General features: G+C 39.6%; 1 protein-coding gene across 1 annotated transcript in view; it reads left to right on the forward strand.

Moving 5' to 3' along the window:
* Positions 1-25,288, forward strand: part of VPS13B (vacuolar protein sorting 13 homolog B) — a 553,219-nt gene that overhangs the window by 63,249 nt on the left and 464,682 nt on the right. Inside the window, exons 8-16 of the mRNA XM_054984385.1 lie at positions 1,208-1,464; positions 3,852-3,947; positions 4,371-4,493; positions 5,480-5,617; positions 7,141-7,228; positions 13,976-14,167; positions 17,736-17,905; positions 18,504-18,698; positions 19,020-19,144. Coding sequence (XP_054840360.1) covers positions 1,208-1,464; positions 3,852-3,947; positions 4,371-4,493; positions 5,480-5,617; positions 7,141-7,228; positions 13,976-14,167; positions 17,736-17,905; positions 18,504-18,698; positions 19,020-19,144 — 1,384 coding nt within the window. The remainder of the gene's footprint in view (positions 1-1,207; positions 1,465-3,851; positions 3,948-4,370; positions 4,494-5,479; positions 5,618-7,140; positions 7,229-13,975; positions 14,168-17,735; positions 17,906-18,503; positions 18,699-19,019; positions 19,145-25,288) is intronic.

Here is a 25,288-nt window from a genome sequence, read left to right on the forward strand (position 1 = left end):
TCTCCAGAAGGCTGAGAACAAGTGCGTCAAATGGGTTTCATAAAGCAAGGAAGTCTGAAGCTTTGGGACCACCACCTAAAAAAATCTTTGCATTGGTTGCTCCTCAGTCTCAATTCAAGTAATGCTGGCACACAAAGCAGATTAAAGGGAGCTGATAAATATTCAGTATCAGATACATTCTTTCATTTTCCTTGTAGGTAATTAAGAAAAGTTAATTACCCCTTCCAGCTTAATGTGGAAATTCACTACATCAAAAATTAAGACCCCTGTTTTGCATTGAGCTCTCTGTTTTCATACTTTGCCTTACTGTGATCTTCTGACTACTGGACAGATAAGATGCATGAGGACCTAGTTGTGAGAGGATGCTGAGAAGTTGACTCCTCTTTCTTTAGTATGCATCACAGGTAAAAGAAAAGGAACCAGCTTCTCAGCGTCATCTCATAGTCAGTTCCTCATGCAGTTATCTTACCTGTCCAAAGGTCAGAAGAGTACAGTAAGGCAAAGTACAAGAGAGCTCAATGCAAAACAAGAGTCTCAGATTTTGCTGTAGTATATTTCCCTGTTAAGTGCGAATGGGTGAGGGAAGCAAACCATGTTTCATTTTCCCTGTAGGTAATTTTTAAAAGTAAAAAATTTATCTGGTATCAGTAGTTATCATAAATTGGAGTTTGTCTCACATTGGAGTACAGCTGTCTCTTTCTGCTGTATTGTGCTGTACTGTACTGTCTCCAGCTACCTTGGAAGGTTTCTACTGAAAGGCAGGATAGAAGCATACTGAATAACATAATAACAGCATTGGCTAGAAGAACTTTTGACTTTCTATTTTTACTACATGCTGGATGGGCAACATTTTTTCCTAGTAAATTTCACCATAAAGCATGGTGTTATCTTGCATATATGAGAGCTGGTGTGTAGCAACAGGTTTGGACTTGAAAGTTATGGCATGGCCTTGGGAAAAACTCCTACTTCTAGCCCCACCTGCAGTTAAGTAGGAAAGATAGTGACATACTTCAGAGGATTACTGGGAAGCAGTATGAGATAAGGATTACAAAAGTACACTGTCTTTTTAAAATGACAATTATATCTAGCACGTTCAATCTGAAAGGTAATACAGCAAAGATGTGAGTCTGTATGAAAATAAATTGACTTGTATTCCTAAGTTTGGGTCTAATACATTTTAATACTTGCTTCTTTTTTAAATTTAAAGGTTTGGAAGATGAAATAGGGCATGATATGCAGTATGTTCCTCCAGAGTCTTATGTTCAACAAGATGATGACCAGCAGCAGGGATGGGTATCATGGGCCTGGTCTTTTGTACCTGCTATTGTGGGTAATGATGCTGAAGAGGGAGACTCCGCTGGAACAGATGATGAATCAGCAATGAATCAGCAGAAATCACCAACTGTTAAAGATCCTGTGGTATCTATTGGATTTTACTGCACAAAGGCCACTGTCACGTTCAAGGTAAGCATTTTAATGTAAGTATATTGTTGTTTCAACCTCAGTAAAATATCAACTTCGGACCTTTGCCTGTGGTCACATGTTCTCTTGAAAATGCATGTTAGGTACAAATTTCGATGAATGTTTGTAAGTACCTGACTTGCTTTAAAATAGAAAAAAAGTAAGTTGAATTAAAATAGAACAGGTTAGAATATTCATATAATATTTGAATGGTAATTAAAATGATCTTGTTAGTGAATGAATCTTTGATTTACATAATTAATTCAATGCAATATATTCACATAATTCATCAATGCAATATATTATCATAATAACATTCGATTTATATACCACCCTTCAGGACAACTTAATGCCCACTCAGAGCGATTTACAAAGTATGTTATTATTATCCCCACAACAAAACATCCTGTGAGGTGGGTGGGGCTGAGAGAGCTCTGAGAAAGCTGTGACAGACCCAAGGTCACCCAGCTGGCTTCAAGTGGAGGAGTGGGGAATCAAACCCGGCTCTCCAGATTAGAGTCCCACACTCTTAACCACTACACCAAACTGGCTCTCTATTAAAAATCTAACCTATATAAAAGTAACGGTATAGCAAATGTTTGAGTTGGATAGTAACTTTGGCATCTTTCTGGACAATAAGTTTCTCACTGCATTTTATTTACTTCATTTATTTGTTTGTTTACTTACTTTGTTTATACCTTACCTTTTCTCCCCAATGGGGACCCAAAGTGGCTTACTTCATTCTCCTTTCACTAACTGGGCATCTCATCAAAAAGCTTCTGTTGCATCCCATCCCAAATCTCACTTTCAATAGTTCTTCCTAGGATTTATGAATGCTACCGCAGCTAATTACCGTGTAGAAAGATTTCATATAGATGGAAAGTATTTACGTAGTGCTGAGTGAACTTTTGCCTTGGCAAGGGGGAGACTATTTGTAAAAAGTCACTCTACTCATTTGGCCAAAATAGTAATGTCCCCAACCATTGGGATACGGGAATGGATAGCTCTGTTATTAGTCACCACTGACCAAGGTACAAGTACGTGTAGAAGGAAGTTCCTTTTTCCCACAGTCCCAAACCATTCATTTTCCCCTCCAAGAACCTATGGGTTATTTTAATTTCTTCATTATGCTGTAGCTAGCTGATCTTACAGTCATTCTTTGCAGTGAGGCTGTAGGATGAGCCTACATGAATTTGAATGTGAAAGGACACTGCAGATTTTTAAATGCTGATATTATGAGACTTTAACGTGACACATTTTGAAATCTACTACAATTCAGGTAGCAAGCAAACCCACAAGATCTTGTAATAAATTGCTAGTGTAAATGTCCCTTCCGTTAAAGTAAGTAGAACTCTTTATGCTTGACCTTGTATTAATTTTTGTGCATTTAGTATATACATTAAAATAATTTTACCACATCCTAATGTCTTGCATTTTATATATTTGCACTATAAAGTGGAATGTATAAGAAATTATGGTGGCACTTAGGAGGAAAACATTAGAATTCATTGTTCCGCTTGAATGCTAAGAATGTATGGAATTAATTTGTGGTTCATATTTTGGTCAAAAATAAGGTCAAGTTTCTGCATTAGCATTCTGAATAGCTGATACTGTTCCAGCTAAAAAAATCATGCCAAATTAAATGTAGCATTTTCCTAATAATGTCGAAAATTGTTCTTGCAATGTTTGAGTTCTTTTAATCAATTAATTGCTTTTCCTCTACAATAATTGCATACAGCTGAATGGTGTCCCTCCCTTCTCTCATTTTTACTTGAGCGTTTGCCTTTTGCCTCAGAACAGCAACCATGTGTACTCACAGTTGGAAATAACTAAGTAATGAGAGTTTCTTGAAATTTTATGTTACATGAAAATTGGGAGGTTTTTATTTCAGCTGTTTAAGATGTCTGAATGTTCAGTGCTAGAACTGTTAGTGCTGTTTATTTAAATATTTTATTTTGCCTTTCTTTAATAAGCAAGTGCACTGTCGACCTTTTCTTGCTACTTTATGCATGTTGACAAGAACATATGCGAAAAATTAGCATTTTCACTTGTTCATTTTGTGAATTATTTCCTGTACTGCTGTAACAAACGTACATATATTAAATTAATGAGGTTTCATATGTGTATCTGTTAGCTTGCTTTTTTGTGTATAATTCATGCAACTAAAAATACTAAGTTATTAAACTGTTAGTAAGTTTTTAAAATTGTGCCACACGTATGTAAGTTCTTAAGATTCCAAAATGAATAGTGTTGCAGTGTCTTTAATGCACCTGTTTCCTGTGTAATGATATTTAGAAATAGTAAATTAATCAGTTCTACACAGTAGTGATGGCCTGTATATATTTAATACTAGTGTTGACTAATGGTAAACATTTGTAATTGTTACACAGCTTACTGAAATGCAAGCTGAAAGTAGTTATTACAGTCCACAGAAAGTAAAATCTAAAGAAATAATACGCTGGGAACAAGAAGGAACTACAGTTGAGGTAATTTTCCATTAATTTTTTTGTATGTTAATTTATATTAAATGCTTTGGCATCATTATGTTAGAATATTTTTTCATTAGTATAATTACTGAAATGGCAGTTGTAATATTAATTATACATTTTTCAGTTATTGGATGGCTGTGATCACTTATAAAAGTGCAGCTATGCTACTCTAAACACTAAATGCTGAATGTTCAAATCTGGTGTGGATTATGATTGTTATACCTAATTAAGTGAGTTAAGTAATAGAATAATTGGTGGCAGTAACTGCATATACAATGGAAGTAAAACAACCCTTGGTAATTTCAATTAGGTAGACATGACCAACTGTGTACTGGATCACAACCATAAAGTTTTAAAGCTGACACTTTTCTGTTTTCAATTCATAGCATCTCTCAACATGTTTCATTTCCCCCTAAATAGGTCCTCATGAGGGGAGGGCCCTTCTTTGACTGCCAAATAGGCTTCGTTGGTTGTCAAGCTCTTTGTCTTAAAGGAATTATGGGAATTAAAGATTTTGAAGAAAATAATAATAGAAGTGATGCAGTAAGTACAATTTATATCACTGATGCAGTGCAATCAGGTAGAATATATTTTTAGATGTTAAAGGTTGCAGTTGGGAGCCAGAGAACCATAAGGGCTAGTTTCATACACCCAAGAAACTTTGAGTTTTGCTCTGGAGCCTATTGTGCTATATGGCAAATGACTTTTGAAGCAGAAATGAGTTCAAAAAGTAATCTCTGTTATTTCATGAGAGCCTACGATTAAAAGAAAGAACAAAAGCATCCCACAGGGTACAACCGCATATCTCAAGTAATCTCAAAGTATTCACAAGTCTGTATGTCCATAGCACACTGTGGCAAGATGAGGAATGCCTCTGTTACCAGGGTAGCACATGTCTTGACAATGAGGACTTTCCTCCCAGCACTGATTTAAACTGAGGGCAAACATTTGACTATATTTGCCCCCAGTTGCATCACTTTGTAGTAAAATATGACTTGCTATGTAGTATATTCACTCCATAGTTCTTTATTGGCTGAAGAAGAAAGAAACTTTCCTAATGGCATACTGGGAGCATATTGGGCCTGCAACCAACCGTAAAAAAGAATGAAAGGCTTAAAGGAGAATGGTTGCACTTCTCAGAAGCTTAATTTTTACCTGAAGATGGTTTTGTATGAAAATTTCATGGAGCACTACTACAGTTGAATCAAACAAAAGGCTTAAGATGTATAAAACACCAAGCCATTGTACCATCTTTGTAACACCATTGCCAAGCAAATGCTTGCAATTACTCCTTTTTCTCATTGGTATGCTGTTTTTAGTTGTTGAGTAAATGGTGACAGATTGGAATCATTTTAAACTGATTTGTTTTAATAACTCTGACAATTAGGCAAAGGGTATAGGATAACTATTCACTGCTTAAAATTCCTCTTAATATCATTTGTGTTGCTTCTTTATAAAGAAGAACAAGAACAATTTTAGCTTGTGTTGTTTATGTTCCCACTCATTTTTGTCTTTTCTTTTTGCATAAGGAGGCCTACTTTTTCAGTTGTGGAGAAAATTTAAGCACAAAAGGAATGACATATCTCACCAATTCACTGTTTGATTACAGAAGTCCAGAAAACAATGGAGTTCGTGCAGATTTCATTTTGGATGCAGCTGCTCACAAGGTCTTAAATTTAATTTTTCTTATCTTAGGTTATGGTAATTTAATGTTAATATACTATTATTTATTTTGTCCTCTTGTATACTCAGGAGATCTCATTATGTTCTCAACACTGTTCATTATTTTCTAAAATATTTTGTCTCAAAATGGCTGCAAATTCAAATGGGTTATTTGAATTTATCTCCATTTTACTTGATTACACAGAGGCCATGACTAATGTAGGATGTAATGAGCTAAGTGGCGTTTATTCATGGCTAAGCACTTTTCGGGGCTATAGCCAAGAAGTAAGATAGAACACAAATGCATGAGAGAGAATGTGTAGTAATGGATAGAATGCTAGACCTGGGCTGGGATGGTGTGTTCAGATCCTCCTCCTGCTCCAAAGCGAACTGAAACTCACTGGATAAGTGGCTGTTTTTTCCAGCGTAAGCTTAGCCGTGAGGATAAAAATGATAAAATTTCATTAAGCTGTTCTGAGCTTAGAAATGTGATAAACCGAAGCAGGTGTGCCCATATTGAGTTTACTCTTCGTACTGTATGCCTTTGTTCTTGGATGTGGATTCCACAGTACAAAATATATATCTCTTTGCTCAAGGATGAAGGTGCATGCCCACATAAAATTAAGTACATTTCCCTTTAAAACACTCAAAAGCAGGAGGGTGCTCTCTTCCTGTTTGCTGCTTTCAAGTTCTTTGAAGAAGGGTATTCCGAAAATTACGATTCTGTTCCCTTCACACTCAGTAAGAAACTGAGGTTATTTTATATAGGTTGTATCCTAGCAATTGCTGGCAGATATGGAATAAGGTTAAGGGTGCTACCCCTTTTTGACCCCTGAAGAGTTGATGCTGGGAATTATGGGAATGACAAGGATAAAAAGTCACGTGGGTTGGGGTTCTGCATCAAGGACAGGGAATCAGTTATAACTGTTCCTTTTCTGCTCACAAATCACATGGGCGAAAGAAGAATGAGAGATAATTTCACCCATTTGTTCTTCCTTGAGGCAGGCCTCCACCTCCAATCAGTGTTTTTTTGTCTGAGTCTCATGGTTTGATTGTTACTTTAAAAGAAATTAGCAAAGTTTTTCTAACAAAACACACACACCCCACACACACAAGATGATTTGTTTCTCGATACATTTCCTGAAATCTTTTCTAATTTAACAGCTTTACATTTTAAGTTTCCTTTAGTCGTCTGGTTTACTAGGAAGTAAGAAGTCAAATTGAGATTATTTACTCTGGTAAAGATACTAATTAACCAGTAGTTGCTGCTGAAGTGGACAAAACATCCAGAGGAGTTATAGGTGTCCTTTTGTGTGGCCAGGTATAGATGTTGCATTAGCTGTCTGAAGGATGAATTCTTTGTCTAACCTCTGTCCTTTTGTATTGATAAGCTTTACCATGTAGTCATGAGCAAACCCAACAAGCTTATATCTCTGGTACTTGGATATAGCTCTGATACCATCAGGTTGTAATCTCAAGATTCTTTCCTAACAGAACATTAGTTGTATTTACTTTGCTTTGTTGGTAGGAGATGTACACAGAGATATCTGGAATGCAGAGGTTTGGGGCTTTCTACATGGATTATCTGTACACAATGGAAAGCACCAGTGGCAAAGGTACTTCTTTTCTTTGTTTGCTTTCTCCTTGAATAACAGAAACAAAGACTTCTTCAGAGGCACCCAGTCCTTGACCGACTGTCCTTAGATTTACCTTTAAGGCCTGACTTAGAATCTTTGGAATTACTTGTTGGAAATACTGAATTAGAGAGACGATAATCCTGTAAAACCCACTCCAGCCACCCTTCCCCAGTTTTTATTTTGACCATGTGCATGACTGAAATAAAATGTGAGGCTTCATGAGAACTTTCTCCACGTGACATGCATGTTGATATCACAAGAAGCTTGGGTGCTGGACTTTAAGAGATCCAGTTAAAATCACTAAAGCACACTAATGATTTGGGACTGCTCCTTCTGTCTCAGCGTAACTTGCCTCAGAGAATAAAGGGGGGGGGGACCTTGAGCTCCTTGGATGAAGGCAGATGTTCATGTACTGATAAAAAGTACTTAACTTTTCCTCTTAAGGATACACTCCTCTTAATTTAGTCCTCTATGTCATAATAATATTAACAGTTTGATTCTGGACTTGTTTACTTGGAAGTAAGTCCCACTGATTTCATGATGCATAAGGTGGAAAATTGAATAAATAAGTCTCCAATATGGCATATACTTTGAACTACATAATTTGCAGAGGCAACGAAGTATCAGACATCACTCTTCAGTGAGAAGTAACAGTATTTTAATGCCTTATATTTGAAGAAATTCTTTGTCACTATAGGAATTCCCTTATTTTTCACTTAACGCTGTAAATCTAGGGATAGATTTCTTTATGGGATCAGTAACTTAACTCAGGGCCTTGGGTTTATGCAGTCGAAGCATCTGCTGTACCATACATACTAAATGCCTGTCTAAGGGTCTCTACCCCCAAGGATGGTGGATTTTATTGCCCGAGGGTGGTGGTGGTGGAGATAATTGTATTTTCCCCCCCAGTAAGTTGGATATGTGGTTGAGTAAATAATTCGGTGACAGCGGCTTTGAGCTGGACTGAGAAAACAGATTAACTTGCTTGTGGAGCATGCTCTCCATCTGCTTGTTACCTCCACTGTGTGTTACAAGCTGCTTCTTTGTATAGTTCTGAAGTCCACCAGGTTGTGTTCCTGTGTGGGCATTCTGAAACTGGACAGGGTTGTTCAGCATCTTCTTTTCCATAATAAGTTCCTTCTGGGCGCTGGAAACGAAACCACTGACCCCTGACACTATAGATGTGCCTCTGCTCCCCCTACCCATTCTGAAGCATTTACTTATCTTAGGATTTCCTTTGGGCTTTGTTTGGAATTACTTAAAGAATTTTCCAAGTCTCACTCTCTGTAATAGCAACCACCGAACTATCTGCAAAACAATACATGGATTCCATACTCAACAACGTTGATATCCTCTAAACTAAGTCAGTTAGTCTGATGGCCCTTGTAGATCCATGCCTAAAAGTAGGGCAATGAAATGGCAAAACTGGGGTTTTACCATGCTGGGGGACTACCCAGTTAGACAAATGAAAAGAAAACCCTTCTTTTCCAAATAAACAGCTCAGCAAGCAAACTCAGAGAATACTGACATGTTTCAGCCCCATATAGCTTATGCAAATGGCTACAGCTAGTGTCTGTTAGATCAGTGGAGTAGGTAGTGAGGAAAGAGTGTTTTACTTTTGATTCTCTAGGAAAGCTTCTTTCTTCAGTCATAATGACCCTCCTTCTGGATAATGAGAGTGTGCTGTCCATTTCCAGCCTCTGCCCTCTTATAGCCTCTGACACTGAGAACAAGCCTCCTGATCCTTTGCTGTATTCCAAGCATGATAAAGAGAAAATGTTGGGGAAACATGCCTGTGCGTCTACATATAATTAGTTTTTGTGATTTGGAAACAAGCCTTAAATAGAACTCTGTTCAGGTGGTTCCTAAACGAGAATTTGCAGGCCTAGGGTTTTTTTCTTAAAATGTAAATATCGGTAGGCTTGGGGGTCCACAAAAATTGCATTCAGAAAGGGTTTTCTCAGATTGCTTAAACTTCAAAAACTGCAGGCTTTTAGTATTCTGGAAGGGGAGATTAGGATCTAGTGATACGCATCCTGAGGCTTGCATGCCCCTCCTTGTCCAGGATGTACAAGCTTTTAAGGGCTTTTATATTTTTGGATCTGAAAGTGTCCTGTTGAGAGCATTAATTAGAGCTGGCAGAAAAATACTTCTGCTGATTCTAATTAGTCATCCTTCTCAAAGGATTCTTTTAAACTGGGTGGGGACACGCACACACAATTCCTATCAGTTTATATATAAATAGGACTTGAAATTATATATGAATTAGGACTTGAAATGTCTGCTGTGAGGTAAACCTCAGTTTTTCCTACCCAAACTCTCCCCTAGCGCATGGGCACTGAGGGGAAGTAAAAATATTCCTATCCTACATGAGTACCACTCATATGCAGGACACTTCTCGCTCAGTCCCACATTTCAGACTGGGTTCACTTGCAACATAAAGCTAGATTGCTGGGGTTCAGGGCTATGCTGAGCAGCAAGATTTGGCACCAGCAGTGTCATGGTGGGTGGGTGAGTGAGAAAGAGAGATTCTTTAATTGTTTATTTCCTTCCTCTAGATTGAGCTCAAAGTTTATGATATCTGATTTTGCAGTTGTAATATCTCTCCACTGCTGGAATGGTGTCAAGAGTTTAATATTAGCTGAAGCTGAAGTTTCCTGCCTTAGGACTTAAAAGCTTTTTAACTGGTTATCTGTCTATAGAGTTCAAAGCAATTGTGGTACACATAAGTTGTCAATCCAGTGCAACAACTGGATAATTTCCCCATGTTAGGTTACTTTACATTTTTGTAGGAATGTGTGACCTGTTTGTAGCTAATGTAACACCTTTAGGTGATAAAAAAAAGAAATGAATTATCAAGATAGCACATTATGATTAATGCATTACGATGACACAGTTTGCAAGATTTAGAGCCACTATGTATGATCTATTACCACTCTACAATTGCTGTTTTCGTCTGCATATGGGAAGTATAATTAGTGGCATATTTGTATTTTGATTTATTATTTTACAGGCATTCTGAGGTCAGGTGAAGACAATTCTGTACTGCCTTTTCCATGCTATACTGTTAAATTAAATGCTTCAGAAAATTGTCTGCAAATAGTACTGACTTTTCTTTTTGATCTGAATTGTTCATTTAATATATGGAAAAGCACATTTACATTTTTTAATGTTGATATTCTACCTTTTGTTAAAACATTATGTACTATTGTATAAAATTTAATTTTGGCAATTGGTTTAAAATGCTAGGTGTGATTGAAGGATAACTGTCAAGGCAATTTTGCTTTGTCACTTCTGGTTAGATTTTGCCCTTAACCTTCTTCTTACACCCTCTGGGTAGATTGCTGCCACCAGGAATTATATTCCAAAATAGTTAATTTAAATTCTCGTCTTAATGATGTGTCCAAGTGCCAGGCGCCTTTGTGGGACTATGTGGCCCTGAGAATAGGAATGAGATATATAGGCATAACAGATACCCTGGGATTTAAAAAAAAATAACATTTTTTTTTTATTTTTACAAGAAACGTATCTGTTTCACTCTAGTACTTAAGCTTTATGGTTTCAGAGTAGGGTTGCTAGGCCCAGGTTGGGAAATTCCTGGAGATTTTGGGGGCGGTACCTGAAGAGGATAGGGTTTGGGGAGGGGCCTCAGTAGGGTATAATTCTATAGAGTTCACCCTTCAAAGCAGCCATTTTCTCCAGGGGAACTAATCTCTGTTGCCTGGAGATCAGTTGTAATACCGGGAGATCTCCAGCTATCACCTGGAGGATCAAACTACCAAAACACTATCGGGAAAGAATGGCAATGAATGAAAGTCAAAAACTTTTCAGTGTTTTGATCCAGTGTTTGAGGCAGCATTGAGTGGGGGTAATACACCTTCCGTATTGGAAGTGCGCTGAAGTGTATGCACGTGAGACATTCCATTGACTGTTGTGAAAACTGTGATATGGGACTAAGTGGTGGTCTTCCAATCGGCCCCTGAAGAAGTGGACTATACACAAAACAAGCTGACTTGTAGGGCGGAGGGACCCCCTTGGAGGATCCTTTTCATCACCAGCAACCTTTCTACACACAACAAAAAGAGATATTTACATAAACTTGGGACACGGGCTGGTTTGACCTGCTACAACAGAGACTTCTTGTAGGAGGGATTTACATTTACCCTGGTCCGCTTCTCAGCTAATTCACGGGACATTAGAGACTCTGTCCCTTTGATGCTGGGATTGTTTGTCCACACATATGGTCTTTTGGGAATTTGGTTGTATTAAATTGTACATATATGCTTGACTCCATTAGAATTGTATGTTTAAGTTTGACTCTGAATTAGAGGTTTGACTATTTTCATACCTATGGAAACACTGAAAAGTTTTTGACTTTCATTCATTGCCATTCTTTCCCGATAGTGTTTTGGTAGTTTGTTTGTCAGCTCGGGAAAGCCTCCTATTTTGGTTTGATCACCTGGGCTGTTTCCACATGGCTTACCTGTATGCGGCATGTCCCGGTGAATCGCGCAAAAAACGCGGAAGATCGCGTTTCCTCGCACGAGATTTGCCCGACGTCGCGTGACATCGTGCAAATCTCGCACGAGGAAACGCAATCTTCCGTGTTTTTTGCGCAATTTACCAGGACATGCCGCATGCAGGTAAGCCATGTAGAAACAGCCCTGGAGGATGGCAAGCCTATTTCAGAGACAGTTCTCGGTACTTAAAATTTCCTCACATAGGCTAAGTTACACAGATATACATAAACTTTCCCTCTCAGGTGCACACATAGTTTGCCTGCTTTAGACAGAATGAAAGTTCTCTCACAGACACACACAGTTCAGGCTTCCACACAGGTTGCCTAAATGAACTAGAATACGAATCCCCTCAGGCGTCCACACGGGTTGCCTGATTGAAGAAAAAACCGACTCTTTTCTCTCCACTCAGTAACTGAAAACTGCATTCACTCCGCCCACACTCTCAGTCATTAACCAGTCATCTCACTCACTCATCCCTCTCTTTCACCCCCACTCTTCATCCATACCACACCAGGCATTTAAAGACACATGCACACTTAAAATCATTACACTTCCATTACCTCTTTAACTTCTCTGTGAGTTATGCACATGCTGATTATATGCCTCCTGGATAGTATTAACTTTTCAAGATTAATTTGTCCTTTTAAAAAATGAGTGGAACACTATAGTTAGAATTTTTACCATCTCTCATTATCAGGTTTTAATCTTTGTATTGCATGTTGGGCGTATATGACTGTAGAATGTAATTCCGTAACTAAGCTAAATGTAGATCTATAACATGTTTTCAAGACGTTTACATGTAACTTTTTTGGATCTGGACATTGGTTGTTCTTTGCACAATATGTTCCTGAACACAACAAATAGAAATTAGGTACATTTTGTAGCACTATTCTGCATGATATTCTGAAAAGCTGTGCATAGGGGACAGGCTCATCTTCAAAAAGTATATTGCTCCATAACTACACCAACAGGCCATTTTGAGTGTCTATGTACTTATGGCTATAGTTGCAACTTGATGACTTTGAGCTTTCAGGATAAATACCAACACTTAGAATTTAATCTGGAAAGTAGCTAGATGCAGTTCTTAAGACAGGTGTAATTTGAAAAGAGTTAGGCACCTGAATTTTGGACTGAACCATTTCCATAGGTGGTTCCCATCTATCTTATGTATTGGAAATGTATAAGATGTTTTCAGTATACCTCATGGGATGTAAAATAGCAAATATATTATTATAAACACATAAGTGGTAAAACATATTTGGTGTAGTAGCTAGAGTAATGGACTAGGATCTGGGTGACCCAGGTTTGATTCCCTACTCTGTCATGGAAGCTTGCTGGGTGACATTGGACAAGTCACATAGTCTCAGCCTATCCTACCTCGCAGGGTTATTGTGAAGAGAAAATGGAGAAGAGGAGAATGATAAAAACTGCTTTGGGTTCCCGCTGGGGAGAACAGTGGGGTATAAATGAAGTAAAATAAACAAACATTTTTCGGAAGAGCAGTGTCCTGGATAAAATGAAAGCAGAATTTGAACATGTATCCTCACCTACCAGTACAGTTGAGCTTTACTTTCTGCTCTGCTGACAGATTTATAGACCAGAGATCAAATTCCATTTGAATTTAAAATTGGAGCAACTCTTTCATTTTTGAAGGAGTTAAGAATGAGACTGAAATGGAGAGGGGAGTGATTTGCACTTCCACTACACATGCCATATAACTTTTCTGGGAGGCTATAAAGCCCAGTCTCTAATTTTAAGGAACTTGCGGTATAATCTTAAGCAGAGTTACACCCTTCCAAGTCCATTTAAATCAATGGGTGTTAAAAGGTGTAATTCCGTTAACGATGGCATTGTTGGTATCGCATAGTGAGACAAGAGCATGAGGACCAAACCTGAAGTCCCTTCTTCAAATGTCACTGTTGCTGTTCACTGTCAATTGTATCTTTCTGCATGCAATGGGAGAAATTTAGTAATCCCTCTAAATATCTACTGCAGAATTTCAAGTTGGCAGGAACAGATCCAAAATACAAAGAAGAAAAACAATTGTTGGAAAAAAGATATTGAAGAAAATAGCAGAGAAGAGATTATTTTATGTAGATTATTTTCAGTCGATTGGGCAAATGTGTGTAGCTAATTGTTGCAGCAATTTTGTTTTCAGAACTCATTTCAACGTTTTCATTGTCTGAAAAACATTTTGTATTTGTAGGTTCTGGAAATCAAGCAGAGGCATCTTTAGTGAAGATTGAAGACTTGGGCAGTGTTCATGAGATGTCTACAAAAAGTCTGATTGTAGGCCCTCTCAGTCTTCGACTTGACAGCAGTGTAGTGCACAGGATTATGAAAATGGTTACTTGTGCTTTAGAACATGAATATGAGCCATACAGCAAGCCTAACGAAGGTATATAGTGTGTTAATTCTTGGTATTTTGCAAGTTAAGTAGATGAGGAAAGGTGTTAATTACAAATACATTTACATGATGAAAGCTTGTGTGGAAATTAATTTGAACTCCTTCAGCATAGCCACTCATAAGAGCTCAAAGGGGATCTGCCTGTTTTGCCTTGCCTCTATTTGATTAGTGAAGTGCCCAGGGCCGGTGCCAGGGTTTCTGGCACCTGAGGCGAGATACCTACTTGTGCCCCCTCCCCCGCTAACCAATTTTAAAAAACAGAAGAAATGTTGGGAAAATGAAAAGCACAAAACTTGAAACTTTTTACATTTTTAATTTGATTTTTATTTCTTATTTTAAATTTTAATTTTTTTAAGTAAGTGTGAGAATAACAACAATCTTTGTTTTTCTTATTGTGAGCCAAAAATCTATTTTGTGAGCAGCAACAGTGACTTGCATTGAAGTTTTGAGCACACCTCCTTTTGTTTGTGTATGTAAAAAAGTTTCCCTCTCTCTTTCTTCCCACCTCTCTCTGAACCCAGAGACTCTTGGCAGTAAAAGGAGGGCTCTTACAGGGCCTGCTTGGAGGAGAGAGATGGTTGGAAGAGGGAGACTGAGCTGAAGCCTTCTCTTTCTCTCCGACCCTCTCCAAGCCTTAAAATATTGATCACCTTTGTCAGAGATCCCTTTCGGGAACTACCCTCCATGCTCATCCTTCTGCCCCCCCCTTAGGTTTGAAGTGAACGGCAGCTGACAGCTAAGCATGTGGTGTATGAATATTGAAATAAACTATTGGAGAGGGGGAAGGTGAGGTGATATATGTAAACTAGGGAATGAGAGAAGGAAGGTGATAAAGAGGGGGGCGCAGTGTGGGGCGCTGCTCTGCTGGAGTGAAGGGGGAGCAGCATTGAGATCGGAGAATAGCAAGAGGGAGGGAGAACGTGGGGGAGGAAAGTAATAGAATTTAAAACAACAGATTTAAACCCAACAACAGTGATTTGCTCCTACCTGTCGCACAGGGAATTGTGTGTGTCTCACCTCACTTCCTCCTTCCTCTGTGGTGGTGCACACACAACCAGCCACTCTTTCCACCAAAAGCATCCCCCCACCCAAAGCCTGAGGAAAGGTGAGAAGTAGAATTGATGTCAGCCGGGGAGGGGGAAAGGGATGTAATAAAAGGAATGACAGGATTGCACATTGGATATAATGGGAAAGACTTGAAGGCTCATTGGAGAAAATGGGAGCCAGGAATGTCAATTTACTTGCATGGGCTCCATTGAAATGCATTACAACACAAAAAAGAGCAAGAGTCCAGTAGAGAAGAAGTGAGCTGTGGCTCATGAAAGCTCATACCCTACCACAAATTTTGTTAGTCTTATAGGTGCTACTGGACTCTTGCTTTTTTCTACTGCTACAGACAAACATGGCTAACCATCTTGATCTATCAACACAGGCTCCAGAGTGGAATGACAGTCCCTGGGAGAAGAATCAGTGGTCTGTGACTGAAATGGCAGTGGGTGTGGAATGACAGGGGGTGTTATTCCAGTCCCAGAGCCCTGATCTGATTCCCAGGAGCAGTCGTTCCACTCTTTGACCTGTCTTTCCAGTCCCTGAGCACAGGTTCTATTCCTAGGGGCTGTCATTCCACTCTGGGGCTGTCATTCCAGTCCAAGAACACTTCTGCTACTCCCAGGGGCTGTCATTCCATTGTGGTGCCTGTAATTCCACTCCAAGAATGCTTCTCTACTACCAGGGGATGTCATTCCACTGTGCAATCTGTCATTCCTTCCCAGAGCACAGATTCTGCTCTGAGGGGCTGTCATTGCACTCTGGGAGTTGTCATTCCAGTCCCAGAACACTTCTCCTCCTCCCAGGGTCTATCATTCCAGTCTGGTGCCTGTCATTCCAGTCCCAGAATGCTTCTTCCACTCCCAGGGGCTGTCCTTCCAGTCCCAGAGCACTGAGCCTATTCCAAGGACTGTCATTCCACTCTGAAACCTGTCCTTCTGGTCCTGAAGCACAAACTTTATAGCTAGGGACTGTCATTGCACTCTGAGGGCTGTCGTTCCACTCCCAGAGTATTCCATTTGGTCCCAGAGACCTTTATAGAAAATCCATTCCACATTTTCTTTGCAACTTTTTTTGTGTTGTGATGCATTTCAGAGGAGCCCAGGCAAGTAAATTGGCATCCCTGGCTCCCATTACTCCAATGGGCTTTCAAGCCTCTCCTATTATTTCCAATGGGCAATCCTCCTGTCATTCCCTTTAGTACATGGGGGGGGGGGGAAGCAAGCAATAAAGGAGGGAACAATAAAGGGGGACAAAAGGTCAGACAGGAGCTTGCTGCTCCCCAGCCAGCTAGAGTGTCTCTTGCTCGTGGAAGCTTTGCCCAAGGCTTAAATTGAGAGAGAGAGAGAGAGAGAGAGAGAGGAAGAGGAGGAGGGGGGAGAAAGGCAGAGAGAGAAATGTCCCCGCTGATGGGGCTGAACTTGAAGCTCCTCAGGCGCTGGCTGAGCAGGAAGACAGGGCTGCCCTTCTGTACTCCAGAAGAAATGCCTTGCACCAAGAGAGAAGAATTCCTGCGCGAGCACATGGGAGCACGCATACTTCAGGGAACGCCGGTTGTTGGGCGGCCAGCATGGCGCCTCCTTCAGAGTTCAGTGCCTGAGGTGGGGGCCGGCTCCGCCTCAATGGAAGTGCTGGCCCTGGAAGTACCTTTTGAAAGGGAATGATAGATTGAGTGAAAAAGCTAGCTGCATCCAGCCAACCATATGATAATAGGCATGTTTTAAGGTGCTAGTGAAGGAAGCCCCAACATAGTTGTCTCTCTATGGTAAAAATTTAAAAAGCAATGTAATTGATAAGATGTTGAGAACCATTATGTTTATTATTTTTGTTGCGTGGAGCTTAACATAATTGTTTTCGTTGAGCCATTATTTTTCTCTGGTTGTGTACCTGAATGTAGAAGGATGGCAGAATGATATTTAAAAAATCCTTACCATTGGGGTTTTCTGCTGCTCTTGGTCGGGATGACAGCCCCCTGGTTGGGGTGAAGGATCTCCTGGCCCCACCTTTCGCCTCCAGCCCTGCTTACGTAGCCAGGGGGGAGGCAGCCTGGGAACCACTGGAGAACATGGCGAAATGATGCACACTTGGGCTCTGGAGGCCCTGATGACACACTTCTGTTTGGAAATGTTATATCTGGGGCTGATTTTAGCCTTGCTGAGATCCTGCACCTTATGGTTTTCAACCAGAAGTGCATCATTGGGTCCTCTGTAGTGCTCACGAGGAGGCTGGATTGGGGCCACCCACCAGCATAGTGACCACTGGTCACTGGCTGTCAAGGTAAAGAGAGCTGGCAAAGAAAAACATTCTCCTATATCAGTTTTTTAATTTTCCTGTTGACTTTACTGTTAGTTTATTGCTTGATTCTACTATGTGTTTGTGTCTATGTGTACTGCTTTCATTTAACGTTTTAATATTTATTGTTGGAAGTTGCTTAGCGAATAGTACACTAAAGACGACAATGGACATTCACTTGGGTCATATATTACATTTCGTTAATTCTAATTAATTATAGATTTTATAGATGCAACTAAAGCTGTGCCAAGCTCAGAAGAAATAGCAGTTTTGGAGGAATGTATTCCAACCCGAATTACCAACTTCACGATTCTGAAATGCACTGTTACAGTTCCCATGGCTGAATTTAACTTGCTGTGCCACTTGCTGCCTGTAATCATGGGTCAAAAGGTAAAAGAATGTTTGCCATGAACTAGATATAGTGTGTCTGTGTAGACAGTAACTTGGGATATAGAGAGCCAGTTGTGGTGCAGTAGTTACAGTGTTTAATTCAGGTTTGAATTCCTACTTTGCCATGGGAGCTCCCTGGGTGACCTTGGGCAAATCACACACTCCCAGGCTAACCTTCAGTCACAGGGTTGTTGTGAGTATAAAATAGAGGATAGGAGAATGATGTAAGCTACTGTGGATCCCCATTGCAGAGAAAGGCAGGATATAAATATATGCGTATTTCATATAGCTTAACTTTTTCTCGTTAATTTACTTTATATCAATTTTCAAAAATTGATTTATATGTGACATTCAGTATGAAGCTCTGAAATGCCTCAGGGAAAGGAGAGGAAAGGACAAGAGAGGAGGTTCTTTTCCATTAGCTTAAAATTTATCTGTGCATGTGTATACATATGTGCACATTACAAACTGATGGCAAAATAGACCACACAAATATATGTACTGAAATGTTTTAAAAATTAGGAAATGTTTCTTTTTTAAAAATTTGATACTGTTATGTTAAATGGGTGTCTATTCTTCTTCCCCTGTGTTTTGGAAGAATTCAAGCAGCCTCTTAAATACTACCAGTCTTCAGCCTCTACGTCCTCTACCTTGTATCCAAATATTGGTGGACAAAATTGTCTTGGAACACTCTGTACCAATGTATGCTGAATACCTTGTACAAGCTGTCAGCAGCCTTAGCCAACCATCTGATAACTTACTTCACTATTGTTATGCACACTGCTATCTGAAGGTAAAAAAAAGATGTTACTATTTTAGGGCACTGACAATAGTTCCTAGACTATTTTCCTAGAACTTTATATAGACATTTGTTTATCGTCAAAAATTATGATATGTGTGATTCCGAAAACAAGCAGTACATGTACTGAGCCTGGGTTCGTTTGATACTTTAGCCAGTTAAAATTTGCTATTTCTCTAACTTAATGTATTTTAATTTTTATAGAAGCATGCTGTTCTACTACTGATAATTAATTTATAATGTCAATTTTTTTTAAAAAAATGGAAATGCTCTACTCTCACTACTTTTACAGCTTGATCTTTTTATTTGTTTCAGATATTTGGTTTTCAGGCAGGGCTGTCCTTATTGGATATTAATGGGTCATACAGCTCACCAGTCTCAGTCATTCCCCCTTTCAGTACTGCTATTTATGGTAAAATGCTGCAGCTTCCAAAGTGTTGGTAAGTATTAGAAACTTAATATGAAGTAGAAGCGCATGAGCTTGTTGCATTCCAATTGGAGAAAAGCATGAAATGTAGTTAAAAAAACCCAACTTTTATTTCATAAGGACACACCAAATATGAACTACAAAACCTCCAGACCTAAACTCATTTTAGTATTGGAGTCTACTTTCTCCCTCTCTTTTCCTAGAGGGCCCTTAGGTTATGTCTTAAAGAGGCAGTAACATGTAAACAAGACATAAAACTTACTATGGCTATTATGACCTTTCACACATTCTGTATTCTTAATTTATATGGAGTTGAATCCAAAGATGCCTTTGGATGAGTGGAAGATAAAGCAGTGGGGTAAGCGGAGCTCTAACTTTTTGCAGCTTTCTGTCCACTTCCCATGCTATTTTAGATTAGAGGGTTTCCCGACCTTCAAGAATGGTTTTTTTAGGATATGAGAGCAGGAAGGCAGGAAACCCTGATGCATAAGTGGAACTTTGTTTGCAGTAGCTAAAATAAAGCTCATAGTTTCCAAAATATGTATTTATTTTCTGCAGTAGCAGGTATTGGTCTATTGGGCATGTTGCTGAGGCTCTCCTTAGTATTTAGTGGCCCTTTCTTCTTATAACTTGTCTTATATTTTCTTAGATAACTATCATAGCTTAAATATCTATATGAAGACAAATTTGTTATAAAATCTCTTTTATTCAAGTCACAAGTGAAATCACAATCAGTAAATTATCTAGGGAAGAGTGTGTTCCTTATTCATAGGCTTTACAACGCTATTCTAATCCAGAGACGAGTAGTCCATTGCCATTATTTTCATAATTACTTCTAAAGAGGTGCAATGTAATTCTTTCCCCACCTATTTTCTGTCTTTAAATAGCTCTTGAAATGAATGCTGTATTCACATAGGTTCTGCTAAAACAGCATATCTACAATGGTCTATTTGTATATACTGTTTGAGAGAGTGGGAGGATATGCTGCTTTGTGACTAATAGCTATACATCTTAACAAACTCATTATTGTAACTGGTAAACCAACAGGTGTTGGTAATTTATTTTTTCTTGGGCATATATTTCATTGACATGTCACAAAACAATTTAAATAGTTTGCTTTCTAGTCAAACACCTACCCTTTTGCTGTGTAAAGGACATGTTTCTGTACAAGAAACGGACAAGAATTTAAACTGATAATCAAGTTGATTATTTTTTAGAAGGTTTTTGACAGAGAAACTACTTTCTGAAGAACTTCAGTTTGCTGTTGTGGGGCCCTGTCTGGGGAGCACCTTTACAACTTGGTACTTGTATTCAAATAATATCCTACTGCAGTCACATATCTCCGTCCAGTTGTCTCTGGTGTTGGAGGCCTCATTTAATAATAGAAGAGCAGTATTTAGTTATATATGTGTATAATAAAATTGAAAGACTGGATTCATACATGCCCTTGTACAAATGCTCAAATGCATGGGGAAGGGGAAAGTCTTTTGCTTATTTTGCCTTTACTCCTATGTGATATCCCTTTAGAATGTCCTCCAGTTCTCAGAAGTAGCTCTTTAATAATAATAACAACAGTGCACTTATAAACTGCTCTTCTAGACAAATATGAAAAAGCAATGCAGTGAAAAAGGTCAGTATTATTATCCCCACAATGTAGCTGGGGAGCTGGGGCTGAGAGGAATGGCTTACCCAAGGCCACCTGCTGAACTCATGGGATTTGAATCAGCAGAATGCTGAGTTGCAACCCAACCACTTAACCACTATGCTATAGCAGCTTTGGGGAGCATGGGGGACTGTCCTGGAAAGCTTTGGAAGCCTCATTCCACTTCCATAGTTAGAATCCAAGCCAAAGTGTCATTGTAATTCAGATGTACCCAACTACGATCCTTAATCTGTATTTTACAATACTTTTTGAGAATATGATATCTTTACTGACAATTATAATTTGTAAGTAGCATATGTTACAATAAGGTGATATATATTTGAGGTAGAACAGATACATTAGTTCAGAAGGGGAAAATGTTAATATAAATAAGATTAAGCTTTGTTAACATTAACTTTTGTTGGCAACATGTCATAATGATTGAACTGGATTAAATTGTTGCCTTTTAACTTTGTTTTATTTATGATTTTATTACAAAAAACATTACTTTATGCTAAGAATCTAAATAAAAAAATAATTTGAGGGTAATGAAGTAGAAATAAATGAATACAGCAGCCACATTGTTAAATGAAGTGTAGTATGAAGTGAATAAAACTCCAGATGAAATACATCAAACAGCACTTGAACTAAATCGAAATCAGCGTGAGGACTGAGAGCTGCATTGAAGTCATGCAGTGAGTGGGAACTAGTCTGGTAGAATAACCTGGTAATGTCATTAAGCTTCAGTTCTCTCTCTCCCTTTCTCTCTCTCTCTTTTAAATTATACCACCTGCTTTATTTGGATTTTGAGATTTCACATTCCAGAGGTGCTTAAAGTACACACATCTCATGATACATATGTTCTATATACACAACAGGCCATCGTTTTTAAAAACAAAGGCATTTTATGAACTGTTATGGAATCCCCTAGGTAGTATGTTTTGAGTTAGCAGTGAAAATCTCAACTTTATTTCTGACGTAAATCTGCAAAGTAGCTTTCATTTTTCTAGTTTAAAAATAATTCCAAATTATATACATCCAATATATGATATTACTATAATATTTGCACTTTTCAAACTGTATTTGCAGAACTTTGGGTAACATACTTCATTGCTTAGATGAAATAACATCATTAGAGCTGGCAATATCAACCAAAGGATTGAAATCAGTAGTAGGAAATATCGCTATAAAATTGGCTACTTTAACTACATGTGACTCTGGAGTTCTGTGATTGGAACTCCAGACATATTTATCCCTAAAGTGCAGTTGGGGGTAGGGGCTAAGATGGAAAAGGGCCTGCATTATTTCCCCAGTTAAAACTGGCTCTTCTAGAGTAGTTTAATTGTTATTAGGGGGAAAGAAGACAAGCACAAAACGGGCACCTTTTATTTTCATACAAGCTTTAATGTAGCTATGGGAGACTTTTTTGAGAATTGTTTTATAGTGTTTTGGGTTATGTTATTGGAAACCGCTTTGAGCTGTAAAGGCAAGGCAGTATACAAATGCCTCAAATACATAAATAATAAGTACCCGCAGTTTGTTTTTAGGGCAAAATAGTATGTCTGGAGATCCAATGTCATATGTAGCTGCTGTTGGCCATCAGAGAATAGGATTAAAAAGTGGAAAGGTCACCAAAGTGCTCATAGAGCAGACACTGTAAGCAAGTGCTCCCAGTTACATAGTTATATTAATCTGTTTGTAAATCAGGCTTATTTCTGCATGAATATATGTTTAAAATAGTCATCAGCACAGAGAAATCTAGATATATAGGCTATACAAGAAGCTGCTTGAACTGACTCAAACTATGGGTCCATCAAGGGCAGTCTTGCTACTCATACTGGCAGCAGTCCTCCAGGGTCTCAGGGAGAGATCTTTCACATTGCCTGCTACTGTGTCCTTTTAACTGGAGATGTCATTGAACCTGAGACCTTCTGCATGCAAAGCAGAGGCTCTTCCACTGACCCACAGCCCCTTCCCATATTGTGCAATTAATTCGGAAAGAGAACTATCACTTTTCCTTCTATGGCTGTATTTTGGATGCAATGAAAACCGTGGTTTCTCATCTAAGAACAAGCTTTAGAAGTCACCAGGCTTGCACATTTCCTCCTTTCTCCCTCTGCTCTCACATGTCACTTGGATATTAAGGACTTCCTTATTCCCAACCTTGATGTTCAGTCAGACAAAAGAACACAATTTGGCTTGTCTGTTGTCTACAAACTAATATTCCAAATCAGTGTTATTCTGGTTTGTAGTCAAGATGATAAAGTCTTGGTTTGTTGCTGTGATTTATTTGAACCAAAAGGCCTTAGATACCTGAGAGGAGGAGAGTAGTAGTCCTCGGACTTCTAAGACTCATTCTTTTAATGACATACTGTAGTTTGTTATTACCTTTGAATATATATAGCCAGTGCTGCAGTAATTCCAGAATTAGAGCAGTATTGAGGCAATGTTGTACCAGCAGAAGTGGTAGGTCTTGATGGCTCACTTTGTTCCTGTGATTTGCATGGGAAATCATTATATACGAACTTTTAAAAAAAGCAGCTGGGTTAAAGAGCCATAAAATGTATGAAGTACAAAGTGAGATGTAGTTATTTAAAATTAAAATGTAGTGAAGAAAAATACAGACGCCCTGCCCTGGATGGGACACCACTGGCAACTTTGCCAGTGGTAAAGAGTCTGGGTGTGTTCCTGGATGCCTCCCTATCGATGGAGGCCCAGGTCACGGCGGTTGCCAAGTCTGCATTTTTCCATCTTCGTCAGATCAGGCAACTTGCCCCCTACCTGACGCCCCAGGACCTGGCTACAGTGATCCATGCAACGGTCACCTCCAGGCTAGATTACTGTAACTCACTCTACGCTGGGCTACCCCTGGGCCTGATCCGGAAACTACAACTGGTCCAGAATGCGGCGGCACGGGTCCTGACTGGTATACCTTACCAGTCACACATCACACCTGTCCTGCGCCAGCTGCACTGGCTTCCGGTTGAATTCCGAATCAGGTTCAAAGTGTTGGTTCTTACCTTTAAAGCCCTGAGTGGGTTGGGACCGGCATATCTTCGGGACCGCCTCTCCCTGTACGTTCCCCGGAGATCGCTCCGATCAGCGAATAAATATTTACTTGTGGTCCCCGGCCCTAAGGAAGCCCGCCTCGCTTCAACCAGGGCCAGGGCTTTTTCAGTCCTGGCCCCAGCCTGGTGGAACGCTCTGTCAATGGAAACCCGGGCCCAGCGGGACATATTATCGTTCCGCCGGGCCTGTAAGACAGAGCTGTTCCGCCAGGCGTTTGGTGATTGAAGGGGGCGGTGCCATGTCGGCCTCCCACCTTTGGGGTGGGGAAGGTTCTCCCCACCACTGCACTTTGTTAATTTGTTTTATTATTTGTATATTGATTTTAGTTTTTGTTTTTATCAATTTTAACTGTTCACCGCCCAGAGCCCCTGGGATGGGCGGTATATAAATTGAATAAATAATAAATAATAATAATATAGTGATAATGTTGTTATCACCAGCCCTCTCCTACATAGGTGGTGAGCTAATTTATGCTGGCCCGTGGAGACTAATGGATCCAGTTGTTTTCAGGATGCCCTGCGGGACCCGATGACCCCTGGCAGTTCATTGGATGAGCTGCTGGAGAACTGGTATGGCTGTCTCTCTGAAGCCATCGATGAAATTACTCCCTGCCGCCCTCTCCGTTCCAGTGCTAGACTGGCCCCTTGGTATATGGAGGAGCTACATCACATGAGGCACGAACTGAGACAGCTTGAGCAAGTGTGGCAGCAGAATCGAGACAAAGAGACAAGATCATCTTATAAAGTGTTTATGATCGTCTATGAGGTGGCTATGTAGGTGGCGAAGAAGGATTTCTGTGCTGCCTCCATAGTGTCTGCAAGCTCACGCCCGGCAAAATTGTTTCAAGTGGTTCGATCCTTGGTCTCCCTTTCTCAAGGAGACCGCCAAATTAAAAATTTGGATATTAGCTGCAAGGCTTTTGAGAGCTTCTTTGCAGATAAAATTTTGTCTCTCCACCACGATCTGCTGACCACAGTTGATACAGTAAGGGAACTGGAGGCCCCTCGTCTATCTTCTGGCTTTTATTTAGATCACTTTTATTTAGATCACTTTATTTAGATTTATTTATCTAAATAAATCGCTTATTTAGATCAGTCTGGTCTCCCAGGAGGAAGTTGACAGGATCCTGCAGCTGGTGACAGCCACCACGTGCTCCCTAGACCCTGCCCTTCATAGCTGGTGAAGGCCAGCGCGAATAGGTTGGGGGCCCAGTTGGAGGTTTTTATTAATCAATCATTGAGCTCTGGGGTTTTACCTGGCACGTTGAAAGAAGCCGTGGTGAGGCCCCTCCTGAAAAAATCATCTTTGAATCCTACCAATCTGTCCAGTTACTGACCAGTCTCAAACCTCCCATTTCTGGGGAAGGTGATTAAGCGGGTGTTGGCAGAACAGCTGCAAGTTTTCCTGAAGGATTCTTCTCCCTCTGAGGCAGGAGGACATCTGTGG

The sequence above is a fragment of the Eublepharis macularius genome, chromosome 7, assembly GCF_028583425.1.
Source record: "Eublepharis macularius isolate TG4126 chromosome 7, MPM_Emac_v1.0, whole genome shotgun sequence".
Taxonomy (NCBI): Eukaryota; Metazoa; Chordata; class Lepidosauria; order Squamata; family Eublepharidae; genus Eublepharis; species Eublepharis macularius.